General features: G+C 38.1%; 2 protein-coding genes across 6 annotated transcripts in view; one reads left to right on the forward strand and one right to left on the reverse strand.

The window, feature by feature from the left end:
- Positions 1-5,264, forward strand: part of LOC101946207 (protein FRA10AC1) — a 58,093-nt gene extending 52,829 nt beyond the window's left edge. Inside the window, exons 13-14 of the mRNA XM_005292544.5 lie at positions 1,739-1,823; positions 4,323-5,264. Of these exons, the coding sequence (XP_005292601.1) occupies positions 1,739-1,823; positions 4,323-4,365 (128 nt within the window). The 3' untranslated portion in view covers positions 4,366-5,264. The remainder of the gene's footprint in view (positions 1-1,738; positions 1,824-4,322) is intronic.
- Positions 5,265-8,417: 3,153 nt separating this feature from the next.
- The window catches only part of PDE6C (phosphodiesterase 6C), a 58,264-nt gene continuing 44,206 nt past the window's right edge, over positions 8,418-22,475 (reverse strand). For 3 of the 5 annotated variants that reach the window (XM_065552083.1, XM_065552086.1, XM_005292545.2), the window contains exons 15-22: positions 20,572-20,659; positions 17,522-17,622; positions 16,105-16,212; positions 15,763-15,826; positions 13,981-14,055; positions 13,757-13,840; positions 12,617-12,770; positions 8,418-8,571 (exon numbers count right to left, since the gene is read on the reverse strand). In XM_065552083.1, coding sequence (XP_065408155.1) covers positions 8,495-8,571; positions 12,617-12,770; positions 13,757-13,840; positions 13,981-14,055; positions 15,763-15,826; positions 16,105-16,212; positions 17,522-17,622; positions 20,572-20,659 — 751 coding nt within the window. In that variant the 3' untranslated portion in view covers positions 8,418-8,494. Of the gene's footprint in view, positions 8,572-9,221; positions 9,274-12,616; positions 12,771-13,756; positions 13,841-13,980; positions 14,056-15,762; positions 15,827-16,104; positions 16,213-17,521; positions 17,623-20,571; positions 20,660-22,475 lie in introns of all 5 variants that reach the window. The other 2 variants (XM_065552084.1, XM_065552085.1) reach the window with 1 other exon arrangement.

Here is a 22,475-nt window from a genome sequence, read left to right on the forward strand (position 1 = left end):
TACGTGTACCGATGGGGGTACACAAAGGTCTTCTGGGGAATACATCAACGAATCTAGATATTTGTCTAGTTTTACAACAGGCTATAGAAAAAGTACTAGCGAAGTCTGTACAAACTAAAATTTCATAAGGATAATGACTTGTTTATGCTACTCTATATACTATACACTGAAATGTAAGTACAATATTTATGTTCCTATTGATTTATTTGATCATTATATGGTTAAAATAAGAAAGTAAGGAATTTTTCAGTAATAGCGTGTTGTGACACTTTTGTATTTTTGGCTGATTTTGTAAGCAAGTAGTTTTTAAGTGAGGTGAAACTTGGACGTACGCAAAACAGATCAGATTCCTGAAAGGGGTACAGTAGTCTGGAAAGATTGAGAGCCACTGATTTAAATGCATAGGAAGGATAGGTGAAGGATACTTGGCAGGAATCCTTTTCAAGTTTATGGAAGGAAGAAAAATTATGGAATCTAGGAAGGAGAAGATAATAGAAGAATAGTAATACTAGGAAAAATAGTTAAAGAATTGAGTCAAATTTGTGCAAAAGAAAGACTATAAGGGTGAAAACAAATATTACTCTGCTAATCACTGTAGGGGCATGAGAGGTATGTGAGGTATGTATATATATATATAGATACACTATATAATAGTAAGTTATCTGTAACCTCAGAATAAATTATTAGAGAGCAGTATGAGGGAGGTACCTTGCCCAGTATGCTCTAAACCAAAGTCCATTCCAGTTCCCACCCACAGTACTTCATAGAGCCACCTGCTACAGTAAGGAGAGATCAGTGGCTGATCCTAGCAGTCCTAGTGGCTGCTTTGGCAATGGCATTTCCTGCTCCTCACTAATTCCACTCCCCAATGCCCGTTTCATTATGGGGGCTCCTGCCTCTGGGCCGCCTACTTTCTTGTTGCAGAGTATCTGGAAGAGACTGATAGTTCTGTTATAATTCTGTTCCCCTACTCTGTGAGGATCTGTGTGCCAACATGGACCACGTGCAGCATTTCTTTGTTTAATTTTAAGAGCAAAGTGCTAACACTGCTGTTGATACAAGGATCAGTGTTCTGGAGCAGAGTCCAACAGATTAAGGCAGTAGAAGCACCATACCAAATCAATAGGGCTTTTAAAAACAAATGCTGTAATGTAACAATTTTAGTTGGCAAGCAGAAATGATTGTCAGATGCATTTGCCATAACTGTTATGTTTTGGGCAAAAGATGAGTTGATAAAGTTTCATTTCTGCGCAGTCTTGAAAGTCCTCTATATAATAACCTATTTTAATTAATTGTAGAAAAAATGTGGAGGACAACCTTAAAAATTAAAGAATATCAGCTAATAATGAAAAACGTGTGCAGTCTACCAATATGGGACAATCCATCTTGAAAACTGGACCCTAAAAGCTGGATTGAACATTATTCTCTCATGTTTTTCATGTCTCTTTTTTAGTAATAAATATTTCATTTTAAGGTAGAAAACAATAAATTTCTTTTATTGATTTTCCTTTTTAAGGTTGCACGTACCATGAGATATGTATTAGGGAGACAGCTGCACATTTATATGAAAAGCAATTTGCAAAAAAAAATCCTCGCCCCTCCCCCCCAATATTTTTTCCCCTCACGTTTAAAGTTGTACTTTGACTCAGAGGCTTAGACTTGCCAATAGTGCCATGTAAAATTTGGGGAAAAAAATTGAAAATTAATTTTCTTAAGATGTTTTAATAATATTTAACAGATCCAGATGACAGTGAAGAGCAAGATGTTCCTTCAGATGCTGACTTTTGGAAGGGTCCTCTACAGGAGACAGATGAAAAATCACGGTTAGTTCTGATACCAGTAGCTTGTATATCTTGCAATTGTTATGCCTATTCAAAAATCATGTGGCTGTATGCATCTTTTCAGGATTTATTATGATTATTCCAACACTGAAAATCAATCCCAAATCTTCTTCCCTTCACCACACCCAAGTATATATCCTTAGAAGGAGAGGAAGTGTGTGAAACTTGGAGAAATCCTCCCCTCAAGCCAGGGAGCTGCTCCAGTCCTGCTACTGCAGCCTCAGAACTACAGTAGCCTCTGTTTTGCTTGCCATCCCCTCTGCTCCTACACCTCTATGGAAAGGAAGGTGACTCCACTTAGTCATTGATTCACTGGCTCTTCCTCTGCCCCAGCTGTTACCCTGGGCCTTTGCAGCACTGTGGAAGGACCTGCCACAGGCCTGGGCTCCATGATATAATGGACATGCACACCCCTTGGGAGGATCCTTATGGCCATAATTTGCTCCTTTGCATTTTTTTCACCAGTAAATATGTTGGAATATTTGCACAATGGGAAGTAATTTGATTTCTGTTAAGAGAATACCTCCCATTTACTTGCTTTAAAACCAGTAACAAAATAAAATTGGGGATTTTTGCTTTAGATCCTTTAAAAATAACACCTACATTGTACGCTACTTAAACAAAAAGCACCAGTGACACAACTTATATTTTGAAGAGTGGGAAGAGAATTGCTTTGTAGCATAAATTTGCTGTGCGTGTATGTATCCAACCTTTCCCAAAATAGGAATTTATTTAGGATCCAGTGCTGGTCTTATTCCTCAGATGCTCTGCTATTCTTCGCTCATTCAGGAAGAACTAAGGACCTGATTTCATTTCAAACAAACGATTCAAACTGTATTTGAATTTTTCTCAAATTTTTGGCCAAACTTTACTTGAAGTCAGTCTATTCTTGAAATACATTAGAGGAAATAACTACCTCCATGCAGGTCAGCTCACAAGGGGGTCACTCATATCCTACCCCCACTCCGTGGGGATAAAGACACAAAAAGTAGCAGAACTGTCATAGTTCTCCTGTGTGGTGAGGCAGTCATTGAGAAGCCATGCAAGGAGACACTACACCTACTACATACCATGGAGCAGTGCTCAGCAGCACCTTTCTCCATATCAGCTTGGAAGTATTGTAGTGAGGCCATCTGCCACTATGCAGATACAGAGCCCTGCTCAGATACAAAATCTCTATCGTGGATATAAATCGGGTATCCGTGGAGCTGCAGGGCTTGATCAGGAAGTGCAGTGGCAAAAGCAGCAGCATGTCGGGCTGCCTCTTGCAGGAGCCAACACTCCATGCGGGAAGCTCCTCTAGCGTGGCTGTACTGCTTCCAGCCATGCCCATTGGGTGGCACCAGGTTCACTGGCAGCTGTCCCGGGTCACGCTAGTGTGTGCAAGCAGCTCGCACACTCCTGGACAGGAGCCGCAGACCACTGCATGGAAGGGATTCCTTTCTGGGAGTGTACAAGCTGCTTGCACGCACTAATGCAACCAGGGACAGCTGCCAGTGAGGCTGGTGCCTGCGCCAGTGAGCGGTGCTGGGGGTGTTACAGCCACGCCGGAGGACCTGCCAGTGCGGGGCTCTGGCTCCTGTGAGCGGCAGCCCAACATGCTGCTGCTTTTGCTGCTGCAGTTCTCGGTAGAGCCCTGCAGCTCTGCGGATACCCGATTTATATCCACACATATCTGCACCCACAGATATAGGTTTTGGATCCGCGCAGGGCTCTACAGATACATGTGCAAAGACACCTCCTTCCCACTACTACAGCTTCATGGGCTTTAGTAACAGCCAGAGAGTGATGGTGTCTGTTTGAGGCGATGTTACTTGTAAAAAAACCCTATTTGCCTACTTACTCAGCTAGAGATATTAATAGAAAAATGCCCTAAAAACCTGCTGTTGGGCTTGCAGAGCCACAAACTCCAGGATACTTATTTCATTGGAAAAGATGAAAAACAAATCTAATCCTCCTTGATTCCCAAAGCCATTTAGTGCTAAGGCAGGAGAGGTGAGATTATAGACAATAGGTATAAAAAGAAACGTAGCAGATCTCCTGAAACCCCAGACAGATAAACTGTGTCCTATTCCCTTATTTTTTTAGAGATAGTTATCTGTAAATGTTGGATTATGATTGAGGGCAAGCATAACATAGCTATTAGTTCTACTCACTCGAGAGAAAATAATCTTTGATCATTTATATGCTGTACACTCCCTAATATTTATTATAAGAGTAATGTCATGCCAAAATAATTTAATTATTAGGAGTATTTCCTAAATATCAAAACACTGCTTCAGTCAGTCAGAAAGAGGAGGAAATGGAAGAAAATAGAAATGTAGCGTACCTCGTGTGTATGGCTTTAAATTTGTTCTTCTTATAACCAGAAATCTCACCAAACTTTTGTAGCAAAAGGAATAAAGACTGTGTGGCAACAGATAAAAAGCCCTACATCTGCTACTCACATATTTTAATATTATTATTTGATTTTTCTTACAGGGAGGAAGAGTTTGATGAATATTTTCAAGACTTGTTTCTCTGAAACTCCATGTGGAAACCTAGATTAATTTCTTCTTGAATTGTCACGATTCATATCTGAATACCAAATCAGATTTAGGAATTTATATATTGTTTTTTCTATAAAAATTCCATTAAAGGCACAGCTCCTACAATTGACTGCCCCTGGACACATACCCCTGCTTACATAGAGCATCACTGATTTCACTGGGACATGCCCATGTTTGTCAGTTGCAGGATTGGGGCATAAGCAGTTTCTCGTGGAAGATGATAGATACTCTGAACATTAATGAAGAATGACATATAACATACCTGGTTATAATTTATTTTCAGCTGAGTGCATTGTAAAGTACAAATCTAAAAAATTAATCTCAAAAGGGTGAGAAGGAGACATATCAGAATGGAGTTTACTGATAGAGTGCAGTGTTTTCACAGCGATCAGATACATGAAGTACTTGCTTCCACGCTGCGCTTTTTAGTTAATTGTTTTAAAGGCATATTCTAGTTGACTCCCTGTTCTGTATTTACCACTAAACTCTTTAATAAAATATATATAGTTCTCTTTTAAATCTATTAAACTATGCAGCAAGTGTTTGTGGATTTAAATTCATCAGTCACCCGGTGTTTAAGACTCAAACATCTGTGTGTGTAAATCTTTTTGAAATATTGATACCAAAGTTTCTGATTCTAGAAAACTTACATTTTGCTTGGCCTAAGTAAATCTTTTCTTCCTAAAATTAATGATGATGTTTTCTTTAATTTTTTTATAAGCGTTAGTTCACTGTTACCCACCTCATTTTAAGTCTTTTATTTTAAATGTTGTTTGATTGACAATCCCATGGTCACTCCACTAGTAGTTTGGGATGTTAGTTTCTCACATTTGTTTAAATAAATAAGGTACTTGGTTTGCCTCTGGGAAACGTACATATGGCTTATGCATTATCTGTGGTTTCTGATCCCCTTAGCAGTGAATGAATGGTAATCCTACTTTAAAGTGTAATCCTGAGCATACAAAACAAGAACATATAATAACACTTGAGACTTAATCTTTTTTTCCTATTCAAATTGCAGAATAACTTTAAATTCATTTTATTGTATGTTTCCAAAGAAACAGTCTGCACAAGATTAATTACAGTGGCCGTTCCTTTTCCAATGGAAGACTACTTCAGCTACGTAAGACATTTGTGTTACCGTAGTATTGAATGAAATTTACATTTTAAACAGTCTCGGTAAAATTAATGGTTTATAAAATACTGTCTGTTTTTTTGAAAGCTGAAACCTTAATTGGATGAGTCATTCACGCAATAGATGCCATATAACAAAGTACTGTGTAGACAACATAATTGCAGACATGGTTGTAATATATCCATTAACATGTTACTACATGTGCTTGATTTATGTGTATATCAACATATCTCTATTTACATTTAGTATTACTTAACATAATTACAATGTTAACAGTTCATACATACAGAATGGATGACAGTACGGAGACACATTTAAGGTGTCCTTGAATAACAAGTAAAGGTAGCCTTGTGTGTGTGAAGTCTTCTTTAGGTAAGAAGATGGATTTAAAGGTTAATTCTTTGTCATCTTGCAAGCTTGGGTGGGAGCCAAATCCAATCTGCAGCAATCAGCTTAAGTCTGTGTAACTTGTCTGTAGGGGCTTTAGTAGAGTCTGTTGCTATATTTGCTGCTGCAAATACTGTAGAATAGGCATGTATTTTGGATATCTAACTCTTCTCTGGGCCTTCACAATGCAGTTATAAAATGGTACAATATACATATTAAATACATTTTCATTTAATATATTTTTAATTAAAAGTAGACGATAAAAGCAAACTTGGTATTTCCTCATATCTACATTTATTACAGAAAATAATACATTATACCCAGTTTTATGGCATTTTTAAGTCTGCATAAATATTTGGCCCATTAATACATTAAGGATATAACAAATGGGAATATTTTTGTGGAAGAATGTTTTATTTCTCATTATAGTTGCACAGTATCTATGTCTTGTGTATGTTAGAACATTTTTGAATCATTTTTATAAAAATGCTAGAAGGATATGGGGCAACAGAGAAGGGAGAATGTAGTTTAGCATGCCATATATACAGCATAATTTGGGTGTTACCTGTCCACATTTAGCAAGAATAGTGTTTTAATGTATGGAGATACAAAATCAGAGACTTATTAATGGAGCATTGGTCAGGAACTGCACATCACAATTGAAGAGAAAATTCTGAAATGTTTTTCTCCTGCACTTTGTAGGGAAACTTAATATATAGTAAAAGTATTCATCATGGGGGCAAATATTCCCCTTGCCTCTGTGGGTGTTAGATTCCCTTCAAGCAATAGAACCTGTACAATCCTGTTTTTGGGGGGGAAAGGAAGGGTGGCAGGATTCGGGGAGCCTGCGCATGGGGAGAATAATTTGTGTATTGCAGGACCACCCTTTATACTTCTGCACTGTTAGATTTGGAATTGGACCAATGGATACTCTGGAATATGAATTTTGTACATAAATTCACTGGTCATTCCCCTTTTCCCTGCCTATGGGAATGGCAGACACTCTGGCCAAGAGTGGAAGAGTGGTCGTGGAAAGCTCCATTGCTATTCTTTATACTTGCTTATGAAGAGACCATTAATGCACAGACTAGCTTCCTAGGGTGTGACTGGAGTAGGATTTGTGAAGACAGTGGTTTTTTCCTAATCTTGTTGGGGGTAAATTCAGTGATTCTGAAATACCAGACAAATGTATTTGTTATTCTGTCCAAAAATGTTGTATCCACATTTCATACACCTTTTAAGAAGACATTTGAACCAGGGCCGGCTCTAACTTTTTTGCCGCCCCAAGCAAAAAAAACAAAACTGCCCCGCCATAACAATCCCCCCCCCAGCGCCACCCCGCCAAACCAAAAACAAACAAACAAAAAAACCCAGCGCTGCCCTGCCGAACCAAAACCAACCCCCCCTGCGCCGCCCCTCCGAACCAAAAGCAAACAATCAAAACCCAGCGCCACCCCGCCGAACCAAAAACAACCCCATGTGAGCGCCGCCGTGCCAAACCAAAGACAACCCCCCGAGCGCCGCCCTGTTGAACCAAAAACAACAACAAAAAAACCCGAGCACCGCCCTGCCAAACCAAAAAAAAAAAAATACCCCCAAGCGCCACCCAGCTGAAACAAAACAAACAAAAACCCGAGCGCCGCCCCACCACCCCAAGATTGGCCGCCCTTTACAAGGTGCTGCCCCAAGCACGTGCTTGGTCGGCTGGTGCCTGGAGCCGGCCCTGATTTGAACATATAGTCCTGCTCAAGGGATATTGGTGTAGATCCTTCGATAAATTCTTCATTCTAAATAAAAAGCTTACAATTCTTATGGCTGCATTTCGGTTTTATGTAAAGAAACCATTTTTGTTTATATAGGATGTCAGATTCATGAGCCATTGGCAGATAAATGGTGGGCAGAATTGTGTACTTATGGAGAAGGGGGAACGGTTTCTCCAAAGCCACTGCTGCAATTACAGATTGGCAGTGGTAGCTTCAGGGGGCCATGGGCCTGATTTTGTAGGCACAGGACTGATGCTAGTGGTTAGGTCTTCTGAACTGGTGGAAGGGACAACTCCAGGATTGTATCTAGAATTGAGGATGCAGGAATGGGATGTAGTTCAGTCCAGATGAAAGAAATAAACATAATATAAAAATGTTATGCTATGAGTTATGAAATTGTCTGCAATTTTTGATTTCTGGTATGTTCAATTTAGATCTTGTCATACAAAATTACTGGTTGTTAATCTATCATTAAAAATCATTTATAGTTTTCTGGACGGTCTGCAGCATGTATACATTTTAATAAAAATACAGTATATAAATTGAGTGACAAGAAACAATACCAAGAATTGAACTCATAATCAACTCATTTTGCCCCATAATTCATGTTTTCTAGTTTTCAATGGATTCTGCCTCTTTTATGCCATTAGTAATGACACTGAATAGATGGCAGTTGTTTGAGGATTATTTGGCCTATGCTACCCTATGCTTTGCAGAAATCCACTGAGGCTTTTTGAAGTTCTTTCTAGATGTTTTGTTTTATTTTTCCTGTAGCAGAAACATAGACTTTGAGATTCTTTTTAGTGCCATTGAAATGCATTACAAAATTATACATGTTTTGGATTTGCCATCATCATCTCCGCCACCTCCTCCACCTTTCGCTGCGTCTTGTTCAGCTAATAAAAAGCAGAAAAGGAATATGAATAATGAGTGAATTCCTTTCATTTTAATAAGCTTCATTTTTTTGCTTTATAAATGTTAATTTTGTGACATGCATTTTAATTTTATTCTATAACACAAGTGTGTTTGTCCACTTGAAAACTGAACACACTTTCAGGATTTATATATATTTTTTGATTAATATTGAACAACCAAACTGTTGACAAATGGTGCAGTAGTTAATATCAGCATTTATCAATGGACAAACACACACTGAACCACTTTTACTGGAAAGTTTCAGCAATTATGTATACTTAATCCTGTCCCTCTCCACCCTACCCCCCACAACTGAACAATGGAAGCCTGCAAAGGGAATAAACTCTTGGATCAATTATAAACTTTGAGACTATTGGGTGGGGGGGTATGGAAACTTTCACTTAAGTGTTTATGATTATATAAACTTTTGTCTAGCCCTGTAGAAATCTGTTACCAATCAAGAGAGAGGTACTTTTTTGTATGTTCAATAACTGCTGTCACTAACAGTGTTAACATCTCTCTCAAATGATTCCACAGGTTTTTATTGGTCTAAGTTCTGATCTGTTCAGTATAGTAACTTGTTTTCAGATTCATTTTAAGTTGACATACCAATATTAGAATTAAAACTTACATTTGAAAGCTGTGGATCACCATGTTACTAGGTTATTTTCGACCCTTTCCACCTGCATTAAAACATGTCACATGATCAGTGCCCTACTCTCTGAAATTTGTGGTTATAATTAACAGTATGATATTAAATATAATTTGTTTTAATTTTATAATATCTTGTCCTGTTTATTTTCTGTTCTGAACTTTCCACTGTCGTGGTTCAGGATATATGTTTATTTTGATTTTTGTCTGCCAGATGGTTAGACAAGGAGGTGGTATAACCAGGTCAGTGTGATCTAGGGAAATGGCTGTATTTCAACATATGTATCTCTGAATAGTTTTTATGAAGCAATTTAACAAACCCACAACCAACTATTTGAAACTGAGAAGAATTTTTAAAACTGCAAAAATTAAACCATTGACCTGTTCTGTATTTACATAGCCTTGATTTTGGTGGTTTAATAATTTATCACATTCTGTACCTTGTAAATCTGCATGACCTCATCCCAGTGTGCATTTTCAAAATACTGGATAATTTATAACTTTTTGTAATACCATCAATTATGTTAATATGCATAATGGGCAATGTCCTCATTGACTGCAAAGGACCGGCTGAGGATCTGGCCAGTTGTGTCTTTAGAGATGTCTGCTTGTGTGCATATATTTCCTTGGGGATGATCAAATTTTGTATAAGTCACAGTGATCACATCAACCGAGTAATCCCAAGTACCAGCAATTTAAAATGGTCATAATATCTGGTGAGAGTGCAAGTTTGCTATTCTTTCCAGACATATAATTTGATTGATCTTTAAGTGGAATCTTAGTTTTAAGGGCTTGATCCTGCACCTATTAAAATCAGTGGGAGTGTGTCATTGACTTCAGTTGGCATAAGATCAGACCCTAAATGATCATCATCTTTGCCAGTAATTTAGGAAGATGAAACTTTGTGTTGGTGTGAAATGTTGCTATTTTCAGTGGGATTTCTCTCTTTTTAGTACTTCTAGACGTTACATCCTTAAATCCCAGTACATCAATATGATGTAAATCCCATATTTGGTGTCTCTTGTGTGGTGCTTACCAATAGATCCAGCTGGAAAGAGAGAGGATTGCTACTACATCAGAAAAGTATACAGGTGCATATCAGATTAGAAGAAAATGGAATGTACTCCACACCTATAAAGCGTGGGTAATAGATATCCTGGTGCAATATGGCAAACAATTTATCTCCTGCAGTTTTACTATAAGAATGAATTATTGTTGCAGTAGTCCATGCATGTTTATACAAAAGGTGGTGTGTTTTTGTGATGTTAAACCTGACATGATAACTTAAGGTATTGCACACTTTAAGCCATATTTCTAAAATACGAGACTTTGAAAGTATTCATGTGGACAGTCTTTGATTTCAACACTTGACCCATTTTGCTAGACTTCTCTTTCAAAAATTAGTTTTCAGTAAGTGATGCCTTTTATAGCATGCTTAACCCACCTTTATAGTGTAGCTCTCTGGATTTGGGGTTAGTCTTATTGTTTAAACTGAGTCAGAAACTCGTTAGTTCTGGTCCAGTCTCTAATGGTGACTTGATGTGTGGCCTTGAGCAATTTCCACATCTGTATAATATGGGAAGAAAATTTACCTACTTCCGATGGATATTGAAGATATTGTGAAGGTTAATGAATAAATTAATGATTGCACAGTGCCTTGAAGATGTAAAACACTATTTAAGAGCACATTGTTTTTGTTCATGAAATTGTGCCTGCTGTTCACTTTTGGAGTCATTTGCCATTGCTTGTAATCTCTGAGCCTTTCAAAGTAGCCCAGCTATTGAAAAGCTGGCACACTTTAGCCCTTAGAGCTGATGTTCCAAGTGCAGTTATTTTTATAACATAGTTGGCTTCATTCACTCTTACACCCTTTATTCAATCTTATGGCCTTAGTTTTTACCAAATCAGAAGTCCTTTCTTGTCATCCCTTGAAGAAAAAGGTCTGGACTTAGTTATAACCTCCAGTTCATCAAGAGAATAAAACTACTGAGTCATCACTAACTCCTGGAAGTTCACCTGCATTGAATCACCTAAGGGATTATTTCTCCCATTTCCTTTTCCACCGGCAGAACTTTCATGAGATGTTGATATTCTCCAGACTCTGGAAAAAGGTAAGATGGTTTTGTCCATGAAGAGTTGACGGGATCTGGTTTACTAGACCTGGCAACAACTGCCATCAGTTCTGTCAACAGCCAGGAAACCTGACCAGCTTCTACTAGGTTCCTCAGCAAAGTATTCTGAGATCTCTGGTAGGTTCTGCATACTTGAAAATGTCTAAATAAGGGAAGCTTCCAGGTAGACACTCCTTACAAGATTGTTTGAAGGTTAGGTCATAGGAAGAAAAATGTTTACTCCTTAGCTATACTATCAGTGAAGATTTCCAATTACCATGTTGTGCGAGTGCAGTATGATCAAGATCTTTTGAATAAGCTCATCCCCATCATTGATCTCCTCCCTGACTTTCATAAGTAGCCCGTGAAATCTCAAATCCAGAAGACTAGGTATACGCTTTGGGCTGTGTTTGATGCTTCAAATGGAGCAGCATTCTCTGACTTTGGAGAATGTAGTTTTAGCTTCAGAACTTGGGGCTGTCCTGGAAGGTTGAAGGGAAAGTGTTAGACTTATTGGAGGGAATTGCTTTCTTTGGCAGTGAAACTGGTGAAAAAAGATGAGACCAGGACAAAAGATCAACCCCAGAGATTTTTCCAGTCTTCTAGGGAATATTCATTGCTTTTTGATTCCAAAGACAGTATACTGAACCATGTCCATGTTCTCAGCTTGCTTTCCATCCTCTGGGTAAGCAGAGACGAGCTCAAATTGCTTAATAGTTTTCAGGTTGATGCCCACAGAGAACCATTTCTTCAGCCCTTCTGGTGCCTGCAACTGTTTTATCCTTGAGTAAGCAGCAGTTTTGTTAAGTTCAAAAAAGTCTCACCATGGCGATTTTGTCACACTTTCCAACATGGCAGTCTAGGACATCAGTCCAGTGTGTCCTGGATTATGTAATCTTGGCAAGTTACTCATCATTCCACTATACACAAAGCAAATTCTGCTAGTTCTGGCCTCACATAGCACTTGAGCACTGAAATAAATAGAACAGGAGTACTTGTGGCACCTTAGAGACTAACAAATTTATTAGAGCGTAAGCTTTCGTGGACTACAGCCCACGTGGGCTGTAGTCCACGAAAGCTTATGCTCTAATAAATTTGTTAGTCTCTAAGGTGCCACAAGTACTCCTGTTCTTTTTGCGGACACAGACTAACACGGCTGCTACTCTGAAAACTGAAATAAATGTGTAATTGGATGTGTGTGCTTCAGACAGAATATGCCAAGTGGTTGCTTAGTATATGAATGAAAACCTTAAAGATGCCTAACCTTTTTTGGCTGCTGCTTCTTCCAACTTTTTCTTTTCTTCCTCAATAATTTTCATCTTTTCTTCATATTCATCAGCCCGTGTTTTCCATTCCACCCTGTTGTTTTGAAGACCGTCCAACATTGGTGTAATTTCCTTGTGAAACCTTGAGAATTCCTAAATAAACAATATGAGTTAGTAAATTGTCCATTTATAATGAATGGTTGTTTTCAGGTTCTAGCATGAATACACAAATATTGTTGATGTACAGAAACTTCATTTGCTTTCACTTTCCAGTTTTAGCTGTTTGATTATGTGGCAGGCACAGTGAGAGAGATTTACGTTTGTTTTGTGTTATAAGCTCAGCACTTTGTTGATGTGCACCAGAAAAACCCACAAGCTAGGCAAAGGGAAAAGATGAAGTGTAGTTGTGGTACTTGCAGGTACCATTCCATTGGTGGTGGAGTATGAGGCATGTGGTGGGAGTTTATCAGAAGCACCAAACTGGGTCAGTAACATCAAAGGCCCGAATTATGTGCTGTAAAGTCTACCCTTTTCCCTAAGCCTCCCCCCGTCCCAGTGCACTCTCCTGGCATGTCTTTGCCCATGCTCACTATAACACTTGTGATATCTGAAGACTGGACTTTTACCTGTTGTTGTTCAAAATATTACATTTCATTCTACTGCATGGCATTTTGGAAGAGCCTTAAAATCCAGATGGTGTAGAAACATGTATTACATTGCTGTTTAGAAGATGTGAACAACTCAAGTTCTTCCTATGCTAATCCAGCACAGGTGCATACTTTTCATTGATCCCCAATCCATCCATGTGTTATGCTCTTCGTGTTAGATGGGGCTCTGTGAAGCTCAGTGGTTAAGCTCAAACTCAATCTTTTAGGGAACTGAGCAACTTCTGGAGATGCTGAGTGCCCTTGAATTCCTTGGGACTTCAGGGGGTTCCACATCTCCAGAAGATGCTAAGCACCTTTTAGGAGTGTGTGGTACTGTACAGGAGGAGGTGAAAAATCATGACCCTTTGAATGACCGCTATTTGAATGACTAGGAAGGCCCTGCTAACATCTAGAATGTTTTAATCCAAACTATTGTTTGTCACTCGTGTCATTAGAATCAATGCAAAGGAAGAATCAAAGTTTTATTCTTACCTTGTATACAAATGTACACACAAAATCAATGAAACCAACTTGAAGCTTAGGCAATTCATCTGCTTTGTTTCTGTCCATCATAGGCTAGAAAAGAATATCAATATTTTAAGGTGAATTTGCTACATTTTGTTTCAATAATAAGACAACTGTTACTGACAAACATGTCTTCAAAAGCTATTATTTCATATTGAAGATAATGCTGTTTAACATGTCAAAATACTTACAATTGGCTGTTGCTCCAACACAGTTCGCTCCAGATCACCTTGTTCCCAAAATTCATTTGCAACCATAAGGGCAACCTGAGAATGAGAATCTCCTGTGTTACTGATGTTGTATTAAGCAGTACAGTTGTAGAATGATGCTGGAATGTATTCAAGTCTTTCCAGAAAATGTTGAAGAACGTTTTTGTTTAGGATTAATTGAGAATTAATTAGGTTATTTCATTTGAAAAACCACTAATTTTTTTTCAAGCTAGGAGTGCTGCTGGTCCTTCAACTAGCAGAGTGATTCCTAATATATCCAGTAATACAGATCTACCAGACAGAAGGAAAATGTATAATCCTGTTATCATAGCTATTAATTGAATTTTGCCAGTATGCTTTTTGCTGTAATGCTTATGCTTTTACTTGTGCATATTATGTATGTATCAGCTGAACAAAATTATGTAGGAACTGACAGGAAACATTTTTGCATCTTATTGAACTACTGAAACCTTGCTACTAGCTCCCCTCCTGCACGTTTTCTTGCTACCAATGTTATCCATGAGATGTTTGGAAAGGTTCTCCAGGAGGAGAGAATTCTGGTAAATAAAAAACAGCAAATACCATCATTGTAGAACGTGTAGACACAAAACTATTCCACATTGTTCTTTCTGGGATCATTAACACACAGGATAGGTGAATTACAGAACAGGAATGCTGCAGTGTGAGGCTTTTGTTAGTAAACAGATGGTCTCTGCCATTTTGATGGTATTTGGGGGCATGCTCACTGAATGGTACAAAGTTGAAAATAGCATTTTCCATGGTGTTCCAAGACAATAGAGCAACATAATAAAATCTCCTAATTATAAAGTATACTGCTTGGAATGCTTTGCAACTTTGTGTCAGTGTAACATAATTAGAATAGCCATCTGCAGGCTAATCGATGTCTATGAGCCTGACATAGCTCTTTTGCTAGGCCTGCCTCTTACATAGCTGATTCAAGATGTCATGACCAGGAAACTCTACTTTTAGTATACTCAGATGCTAATTGGAAAATAAATAGGATTTCATTCTTTGTGTGAAGAATCTATCCTTTTGTTACTATGGATCTACATAAACTCTGTTCCATCCCAGTGGAGCCTTACAGAGAATCTAATTCTAGTTTTAGAATTGTTCAAGGAAGTAACTCAAGAGATCAACTCTTATTAAAGCCATCTTGTCTGCATAGATACCTATAATTCAAGCACTGACAGCATTTCTAAATAGTGATGTGCAAGATGATCTCTTCAAAGCCATAAAAGCCCATTTTAGAGTGGTTTAGTCAAACTAAAATAGTGCAAGGATCTACGTTTGTGTATTGGTGTCTAGTTTAAGATCATGCTATTGTAAAAGCCACACCCTAAAGCTGGCAGAAGAAAAGCAAGAATTTGATAAAATAAAAGTGAATGAGAATCGGTTATCAAGGATCCTTTAAAGAAAGCTAGAATGGATACTACAGGCAGGGACAACTATATTGACTGATTCGCAAGTGGGAGGGTGGGGGCAATGGGGCGACGCCACAGGGGGGCTCATGGCATGGAGTGCCTAGTGCCATAGATTGCCTTAATTCGTCCCTGCTTCCAGAAAATGGTGTCCAATTCTCAGGCACAATTTGTAGATGCAAGTGGTTACGCTTTGTTTTACACTTAAATATCTATAGACTTGCAATATAAAATGAATTTTCTGTATTGTCATTCACTGATGATGCAATGAGAGCGCAAATATAAATGTGTATGAAATCAAAATTTTTCTTTTTGAGATACTAACCTGACTTTGCACCTCCCACGGCTTGGTTATAGCTGACAAGTCACAACCAGTCATCATCATAGCCCTTTGAAGAAACAGAAATAGTATAAGTCTGACAGAGAAAAAACCTAGGGGACAGATTTTTAAACTTATTCAGGCACCTAAAGGTGCAGATAGGCGCCTAGTGAGATTTTCAAAAGCGCCTAGGGGACTAACTCCAAAGTGAAGCCAATGGGAGTTAGGTGCCTAATCACTTCTGAAAATCCCACTAGGCGCCTATCTGCAGCTTATGGCTCCTTAATACTTCTAAAAATCTGGCCCTAGATAATTTATTGAAAGAAGAGTAAGATACTAACTACTTACATGATAACTTCTTTTTTGGTTGGGTCGATAGATATATATTTAATTGCCTCCTCTTCTGTTTGCATTTTTTCAACTGCATCCACAATCTTTTGAAACATAGTCCTTTTCCTGTAAAAATATATGAATATTTCATATATAAAGTATTGGTATCCAAAAATGTCTGGGCTTTTGCATAATAGGTGCTTCTTATATTAATGCTTTTCTAAAATAGTGTTTGGCTTGGTCCAGATCTAACTCCCATTGAAGTCCATCTATTTTAATGGGAGTTATATTTAGGTATTACATAGCTCATAGACTTGGCCATAGATTCCTGACATGTAATGCTTTTGTCAATATGTCAAGCTTTAATATGAAAAGCAACAGATTTCCTAAATCTGTATATTGCTACTTGTGATCATTTTGTTTCTTGAATCTTATCCAAATATTGTAAGGGTTTACATATTTTCATTCTTGATTGATTCTGCAAAGAAATCAACTGGAAAAGGTGAAAAGATCACTATTTATAAAGAGAGGTTAAGTAACATGCTATGTGATCCTTCTGGATGAGAGGTGCTGGAGTGTAGAGAGTTATTGCTTAATAAATCTCTTCATTTGCATTTAGAGGTTTCACCTCACTGGACAGAGTTGTAACATACATAAAACATTCTAATATAATTAAAGATATTTATCATTCATTATAAAAAATGCATTGAATATGGATTACTTGTTGACTTCCCTGTTATCTGACAGCTCTGAGTGTCAAAAATCTTAAAACAATTAAAGGAAAAGAGCTCCATGTGTCTTTTTTAGAAAAACTTCAGAGCTCTTAGGCCCTGATCCAGCATTCATTTTAATCAGTGGGAATATTTCCATTGACTTCAGTTGGTGGTGGATCAGGTTGATAAGATAGTAAATAGACAAATTATTTGATCTTCGGAATTCTTGACACATTTGACACTGGAGATTTTTTTTTAATGTCTGGATTTCTTTTATCATACTTTAATTTCTACATCATAGGCCATCCCTGTTTAAGCATTTTGGCAATTTCAGTATGAGTGATTCTAGTACAGAATATCTACATAAAATATCACATACACACTACAATTGGACTACACTATCAGCATATTTAGTGCCTTTTAAAATATAGTGTGCACTGTCAATGGAAAGTGTATTTGGATGGCCTAATAAATATATGCTCTATATCAGTATGAGACATGGAGGAAAATTCATGATTTGTGTTTTGAGATTTAAAGGCCTCAAGTGAATCAAAGAAAATATCTTATTCCTTATAACAAGCTTGAAGAATGAAGTTTTTCAGAATAACTTCATTTTAAAATATAGCTCTATAATCTGTTTATAACTAGGAAAAACTACAGTCATGAATTGTACAGGATTGAGAATTTTTTCAGTAGGAAGTTATACATAATTTAGTACTTACTTGAAATACAAAGCCAAGTCAGTTGCTATTATTGCAACTTCAAATAAATGTAAAACGGTTTCAAACTGGCGCTTATTTAGGTTCTGGAAGATGTTTAAACTCTGCAAGATGGAAAGTTTACAAATTCAATTTCTCTTACAAAATTATCTTTGGTTTGTACTCTACAGGCTGTACTATAGTATATTATAATAAGCCTGCTCTACAGCCATCTATGGTTCCTTAAATCAAAATAAAATGTTAGATACAGTTTTGGAAAAACAGGTGTGGCTAAAAAAAAAGGTAACCTTATGCTGTACTGTGAGGAGAGCTGAAAATGGTTTAATAAAAACATCAAATTTATTTTATATTCCATAGCCTAAACACTTCTGTTACTATTGATGTGATAATATAGTGACAATAGTAAGACATTTTATTTAGAGTTATCAGAAGCAATATACAAGTACAGTGTTTGCAAAGGTAAGAGTGAGATTTCTGCAAGCTTTCTTCTTTTTCTGAAAGGCTCTATGAATGTTGAATCATGTCTTAGAATAGCTTGATCTAGGACAGTTGAAATTGTGAGGTGGTTAGATCTTTGAATTTTTAGAAAAATAACAAAATAAATAATATGTATGCAGTGTTGTAGCTGTGTTGGTCCCAGAACTGTGGAGAGACAAGGTAGGTGAGGTGTGGTATCTTTTATTGGACCAATTTCTGTTGGTGAGAGAGACAACCTTTTGAGCTTACACAGAAGAGCTTGAAGAGCTCTGTGTAAGCTTAAAAGCTTGTCTCTCTCACCAACAGAAGTTGGTTCAATAAAAGATATTACCTTACCCACCTCGTCTCTCTAAAATAAATAATACCTCTACTTCCTTGGAGAAACCAAAATAGAAAGTAGCTTTGGAGCTCCTTCGGAATGGTAAGTTATTAGAACATCTGAACAACTACAGTCTTCACTTGCATGATGCAGTGTGCAGCCAATACCTGCTCACCATGTAGTTTAATTTTCTTTTATTGGCTGGATCCCTGCCCCTCCCATATCTAATCCAGACCACATTGTTTTGGGGAGATGCATACTTGTTCTCCATTTTCAAACCTCTTAGAATAAAGATTGAGTGTCATTTATCTTAAAATGAAACAAGAATTTGCTTGGAATGTAAACCAGTGGATTGTAATAAGGTATGATTATGAAAACATATACAAAGCAGTTCCTATATTCCTTGTGGTGGCTAAACTTCATGGGTGAAATATCTGGTCTGCTCTTTTATAGTAACTGAATCTAGAACAACTGTCCAAGGGCCATCTTGTTTTATATTAGTTCTTTTTTGGTTTAGTTCTTCCTTGATAGCAGAAACTCCCTTACTGTACAGCTCCTCTTGGAGCATAGTTGCTCCTTCATACGTCTTGCAGATTGAGGGGGCAGGGAGGGGATGATACTAGGCAAGGGCCCCATGGCCTTTTGAAATTCACAAGGATGGATAGCAGCCTAACCATCCTCCACTTCAGAGGGCAGACAGGATGAGAACATGTTCCCATTCCTATGGCTGCTAAATTGAGAGCAGGGTCATAAGTGCCTGATAATTCCAAGACAGTAGCTGGGGAACCCCTAAAAGTTACAGTGCTGTAGTATCCTTGAAACCCGTCGTATGGAACCCAGCTGGGTTTCATGGATTTGAGAGCTAGGAATTATGGAGCATTAATTCTCCTGCTTTCACTTTAGTAGTGCTGGCAGTAAGGCTGTGGGTGTGTTTGTGATTTCACTCAGTGGTGAAGGGTGTGACTGTTCTCTAACCTTATTGGTTGGAGAGCAGAAGCCTTTAACTAGCACCTCTTTTAAGATGCAGGATGGAGGGAATGACTACCAAGTGCCCTAAAGTCCTTAAGAAAAAGAGACCACCTTTGGAGCAGGAAGGATCAGGCCACCAATTACCCCATAGAAAACATGTGTTACCTTTGGAGGAGTCATGGGGAAAGAGGATGGTTGGATGGGGCTGGGATTGGTGACCTATAGCTGTGTGATGGGCTTTACCCCATGTCAGCGAACTGTACATGGACCAGATCTTATCTTCCCAGATTGAACTAGAACCCAGATCCACTCTGTTCTTGGGGATGTTATGAAGACATAACTCTGCTACATGTATATACAATTAAAAACAAACAACATAACCTACAATATATGTAACACAGCAGTGCCAATTCTTCCCCATGTTCATTTGCTTGTATGTTGTAGCCACATTCCCCACCTTTCATCCGTGTCTAGATTTTAAGCCTTTCAGGGCAGTGATTCTTTTTTCCACATAAGTACTACTAATAATATATCACACGTGACTCTAACCTAAGCTGCTGCTCTCCTTCCCCTCCACTGAAGGGAATGAGGATACTGAGCCTTCAATAGCCTCAGACTTTGACGTATTTCTTAGACTGTTTAAGCTTGTTGGCCTCTCTCTCTTCCCCCTTAAATTGGGGAAGAGGGGTAGAAAGTTGCAGTTCAAACTACAGCCTCTTATGATATCAATATTCAGGAGCTCCAAAGATCTTGACAAGTTTCTCCAGCAAGAGTAGGAAGTTAAGGTCTGATATTTCTAGTATGAAAAACTAGTAGAAAAACATTTTCAAAAATGTTTGAAGTCATCTTTATTTATAAAGCTCCCATCTAGTTTCCCATCACCATAGTGCTGAAGCATGTCCCAGGTATTTATGGATTTATCCTGCCAATCTCCCTGTGCAGTAGGGAAATAGTACACATTTACAAGTGGGAAATTGAGGCATAGTGAGAGCAATTGACTTGTCCAAGGGCACACAGGAAGTCTGTAGGTACAGCTACATTGCACACTCCTTTTGTGGCGTACATACACTGCATTCCCCCCAACATGGGTACAAATAACAGTGTAGGGTGTGAGGCACTGCTTAGGTGAGTAAAGACATGCCTGACCCCTGCGCTCTCTACTCTCCCAAGCAATGCCTTCCCCATCTACACTGCTATTTTTAACCCAATTTAACCTCTTGGAAAGGTCAGAATCTATAAAAGAGCTTTGGTGTTTATCAGTTTTAGTAGAAAGTGTTTATATACTAACCTCGTCTTGTAGCAGAGTTTTACTGTACTCTAGATGATGTCTTTCTAAAATGGAAGATCCATGAAGTTTTGCTAATGGAGAAGCTGATCTGTTGAAAAACAAGTAATTGTTGACAATGTTTCAAAGTACATATTTTTATGACTGTTTTAAGTTTGTAGTATTAATGTTCTAACAAGCTGCATGTTCCACAGAAGGAGTTTGAAATGGTTTAACATTGCTTGACTAACCTAGTTTTGTGGCATGACACAGAATAATACCTGCTTAAAAATGACACAATACGTATATGCCTTCAGCAGTGTCATTGAGAAAAGATTGAGGGAGAGAGTTTCAAAAACACAAGGAGCAGTTAGGTGCATAACTCCCATTTGTGCCTTTGAAAATTTACCCCATTTTGTCCTGTGTGTTAGTAGTTCTTGTTTCTTTAATCAATGCACCTTCCATGTGTAGAAACGTACCTATTATTCAGCTGTTGGTAGGCTCTTGACCTCTCTTCTGGTTGGTATCATTCAAAGTGGACCGCCGTGCCACTGCATTTCTAATTTATTATAGTTTGCTTAAATCGAATGGAACTACCATGTTGACTGTGCAATGCTATTTCCTTTCCTTTCCTTGGGCCCTATCCCACAGAAAGTACTTACAGCTTTATGGACTACACAGTCTATGGAAGTTCATACATCTTCAGCCTGTCACAGAAACACTTCTTATCTCATGCTGAGTGTTAAGCAGAAGTAATTCTAGCTCTACACTAGAGTTCTGGGCAGTGAGGGAGAGGGTCATGTTCATGTTTTATTCTAGTTGTTTTGAATATGGGCCATGCTTGGCTTTTCTTTTTCTTTTCCTTGGCTAACAGGTCACTTTCTGGGGTGAACCAAGGAGGAATGTGCATGCTATTCATTAATCTGTACATGTGTGGTGGTAAAGCCCAATAGATTGCTCACCCTGGCTGACCTCATGAATGGACCTTTCAGTCAGGGAGGACCCTGGTAGGAAGATCTGGCCTCAGCCCTTTTAAAGTTCTTTGGTTGAGTGATGCTCAGTAAGAATCAGTCTGTCTCTCTCCTGTATCAGCTGGAGAATCCCTGACAATAATCAGAAAATGCCATTGCCACGGAGTACAACTTGAAAATTCCTTCATGGAAGAGGATGAGGGGTGTTACCTAATAAGTCATTCTGCATTACTGGCAGGATATTCTCCTAAAGATCATGATTATTATGTTCCCTAGCTACTGGGGACTGAGAGCCTATGGAGTTTTTGTTGGCTAGCAAATGCCCAGAAGCAAGTGATTACAATGTACAGTATATATCATGAGAAAGAATGCATGAAAGATTAATTGACCTACAGATGAAAAGTGGTACCCTAGTTATGCACAATGATGTAAAAATAAAAAAAAATAAAATGAAGTGTGTATCACTGCAAACATTTACTAGGGAAAAGGAAACCCTTCTACTCCCCACATCATTTACAATCTCTTATACACAGAGCAATCTATGCCAGCCAGATCCTTACTGGTGTAAACTGGCATAGCTCCACTGCAGTCAGCAGAACTACACCTATTTACACCAACTGTGGAGCTAACTCTCTATTATTTTTTTAAAATCACTGTAGAGCACATAAGAATGTTCTGTCTGATCACATTCCTAAAAGGAGACACAGTATTTTATCTTATCTTCAAAACTAATATGTTACAAACTGAGCTTTAGAATAATCTCTTGAAATAAGTCTGAAATCTATTTCCTTACAAAATTGTTTTTCTGTATCACACTAGTTTGCTGTACAGTTGCTTATGAGTAGTGGGCTGGTAGCAATATCTTAAGGGGACTTGACACAAAATATTACACGGACTTGGCAAACTTTGTACAAGTAAATAAATAGGTCATGCTTTGTTATTGCATTTCAGCCATGA

This window comes from Chrysemys picta, chromosome 7, assembly GCF_011386835.1.
Source record: "Chrysemys picta bellii isolate R12L10 chromosome 7, ASM1138683v2, whole genome shotgun sequence".
NCBI classification, from domain to species: Eukaryota; Metazoa; Chordata; order Testudines; family Emydidae; genus Chrysemys; species Chrysemys picta.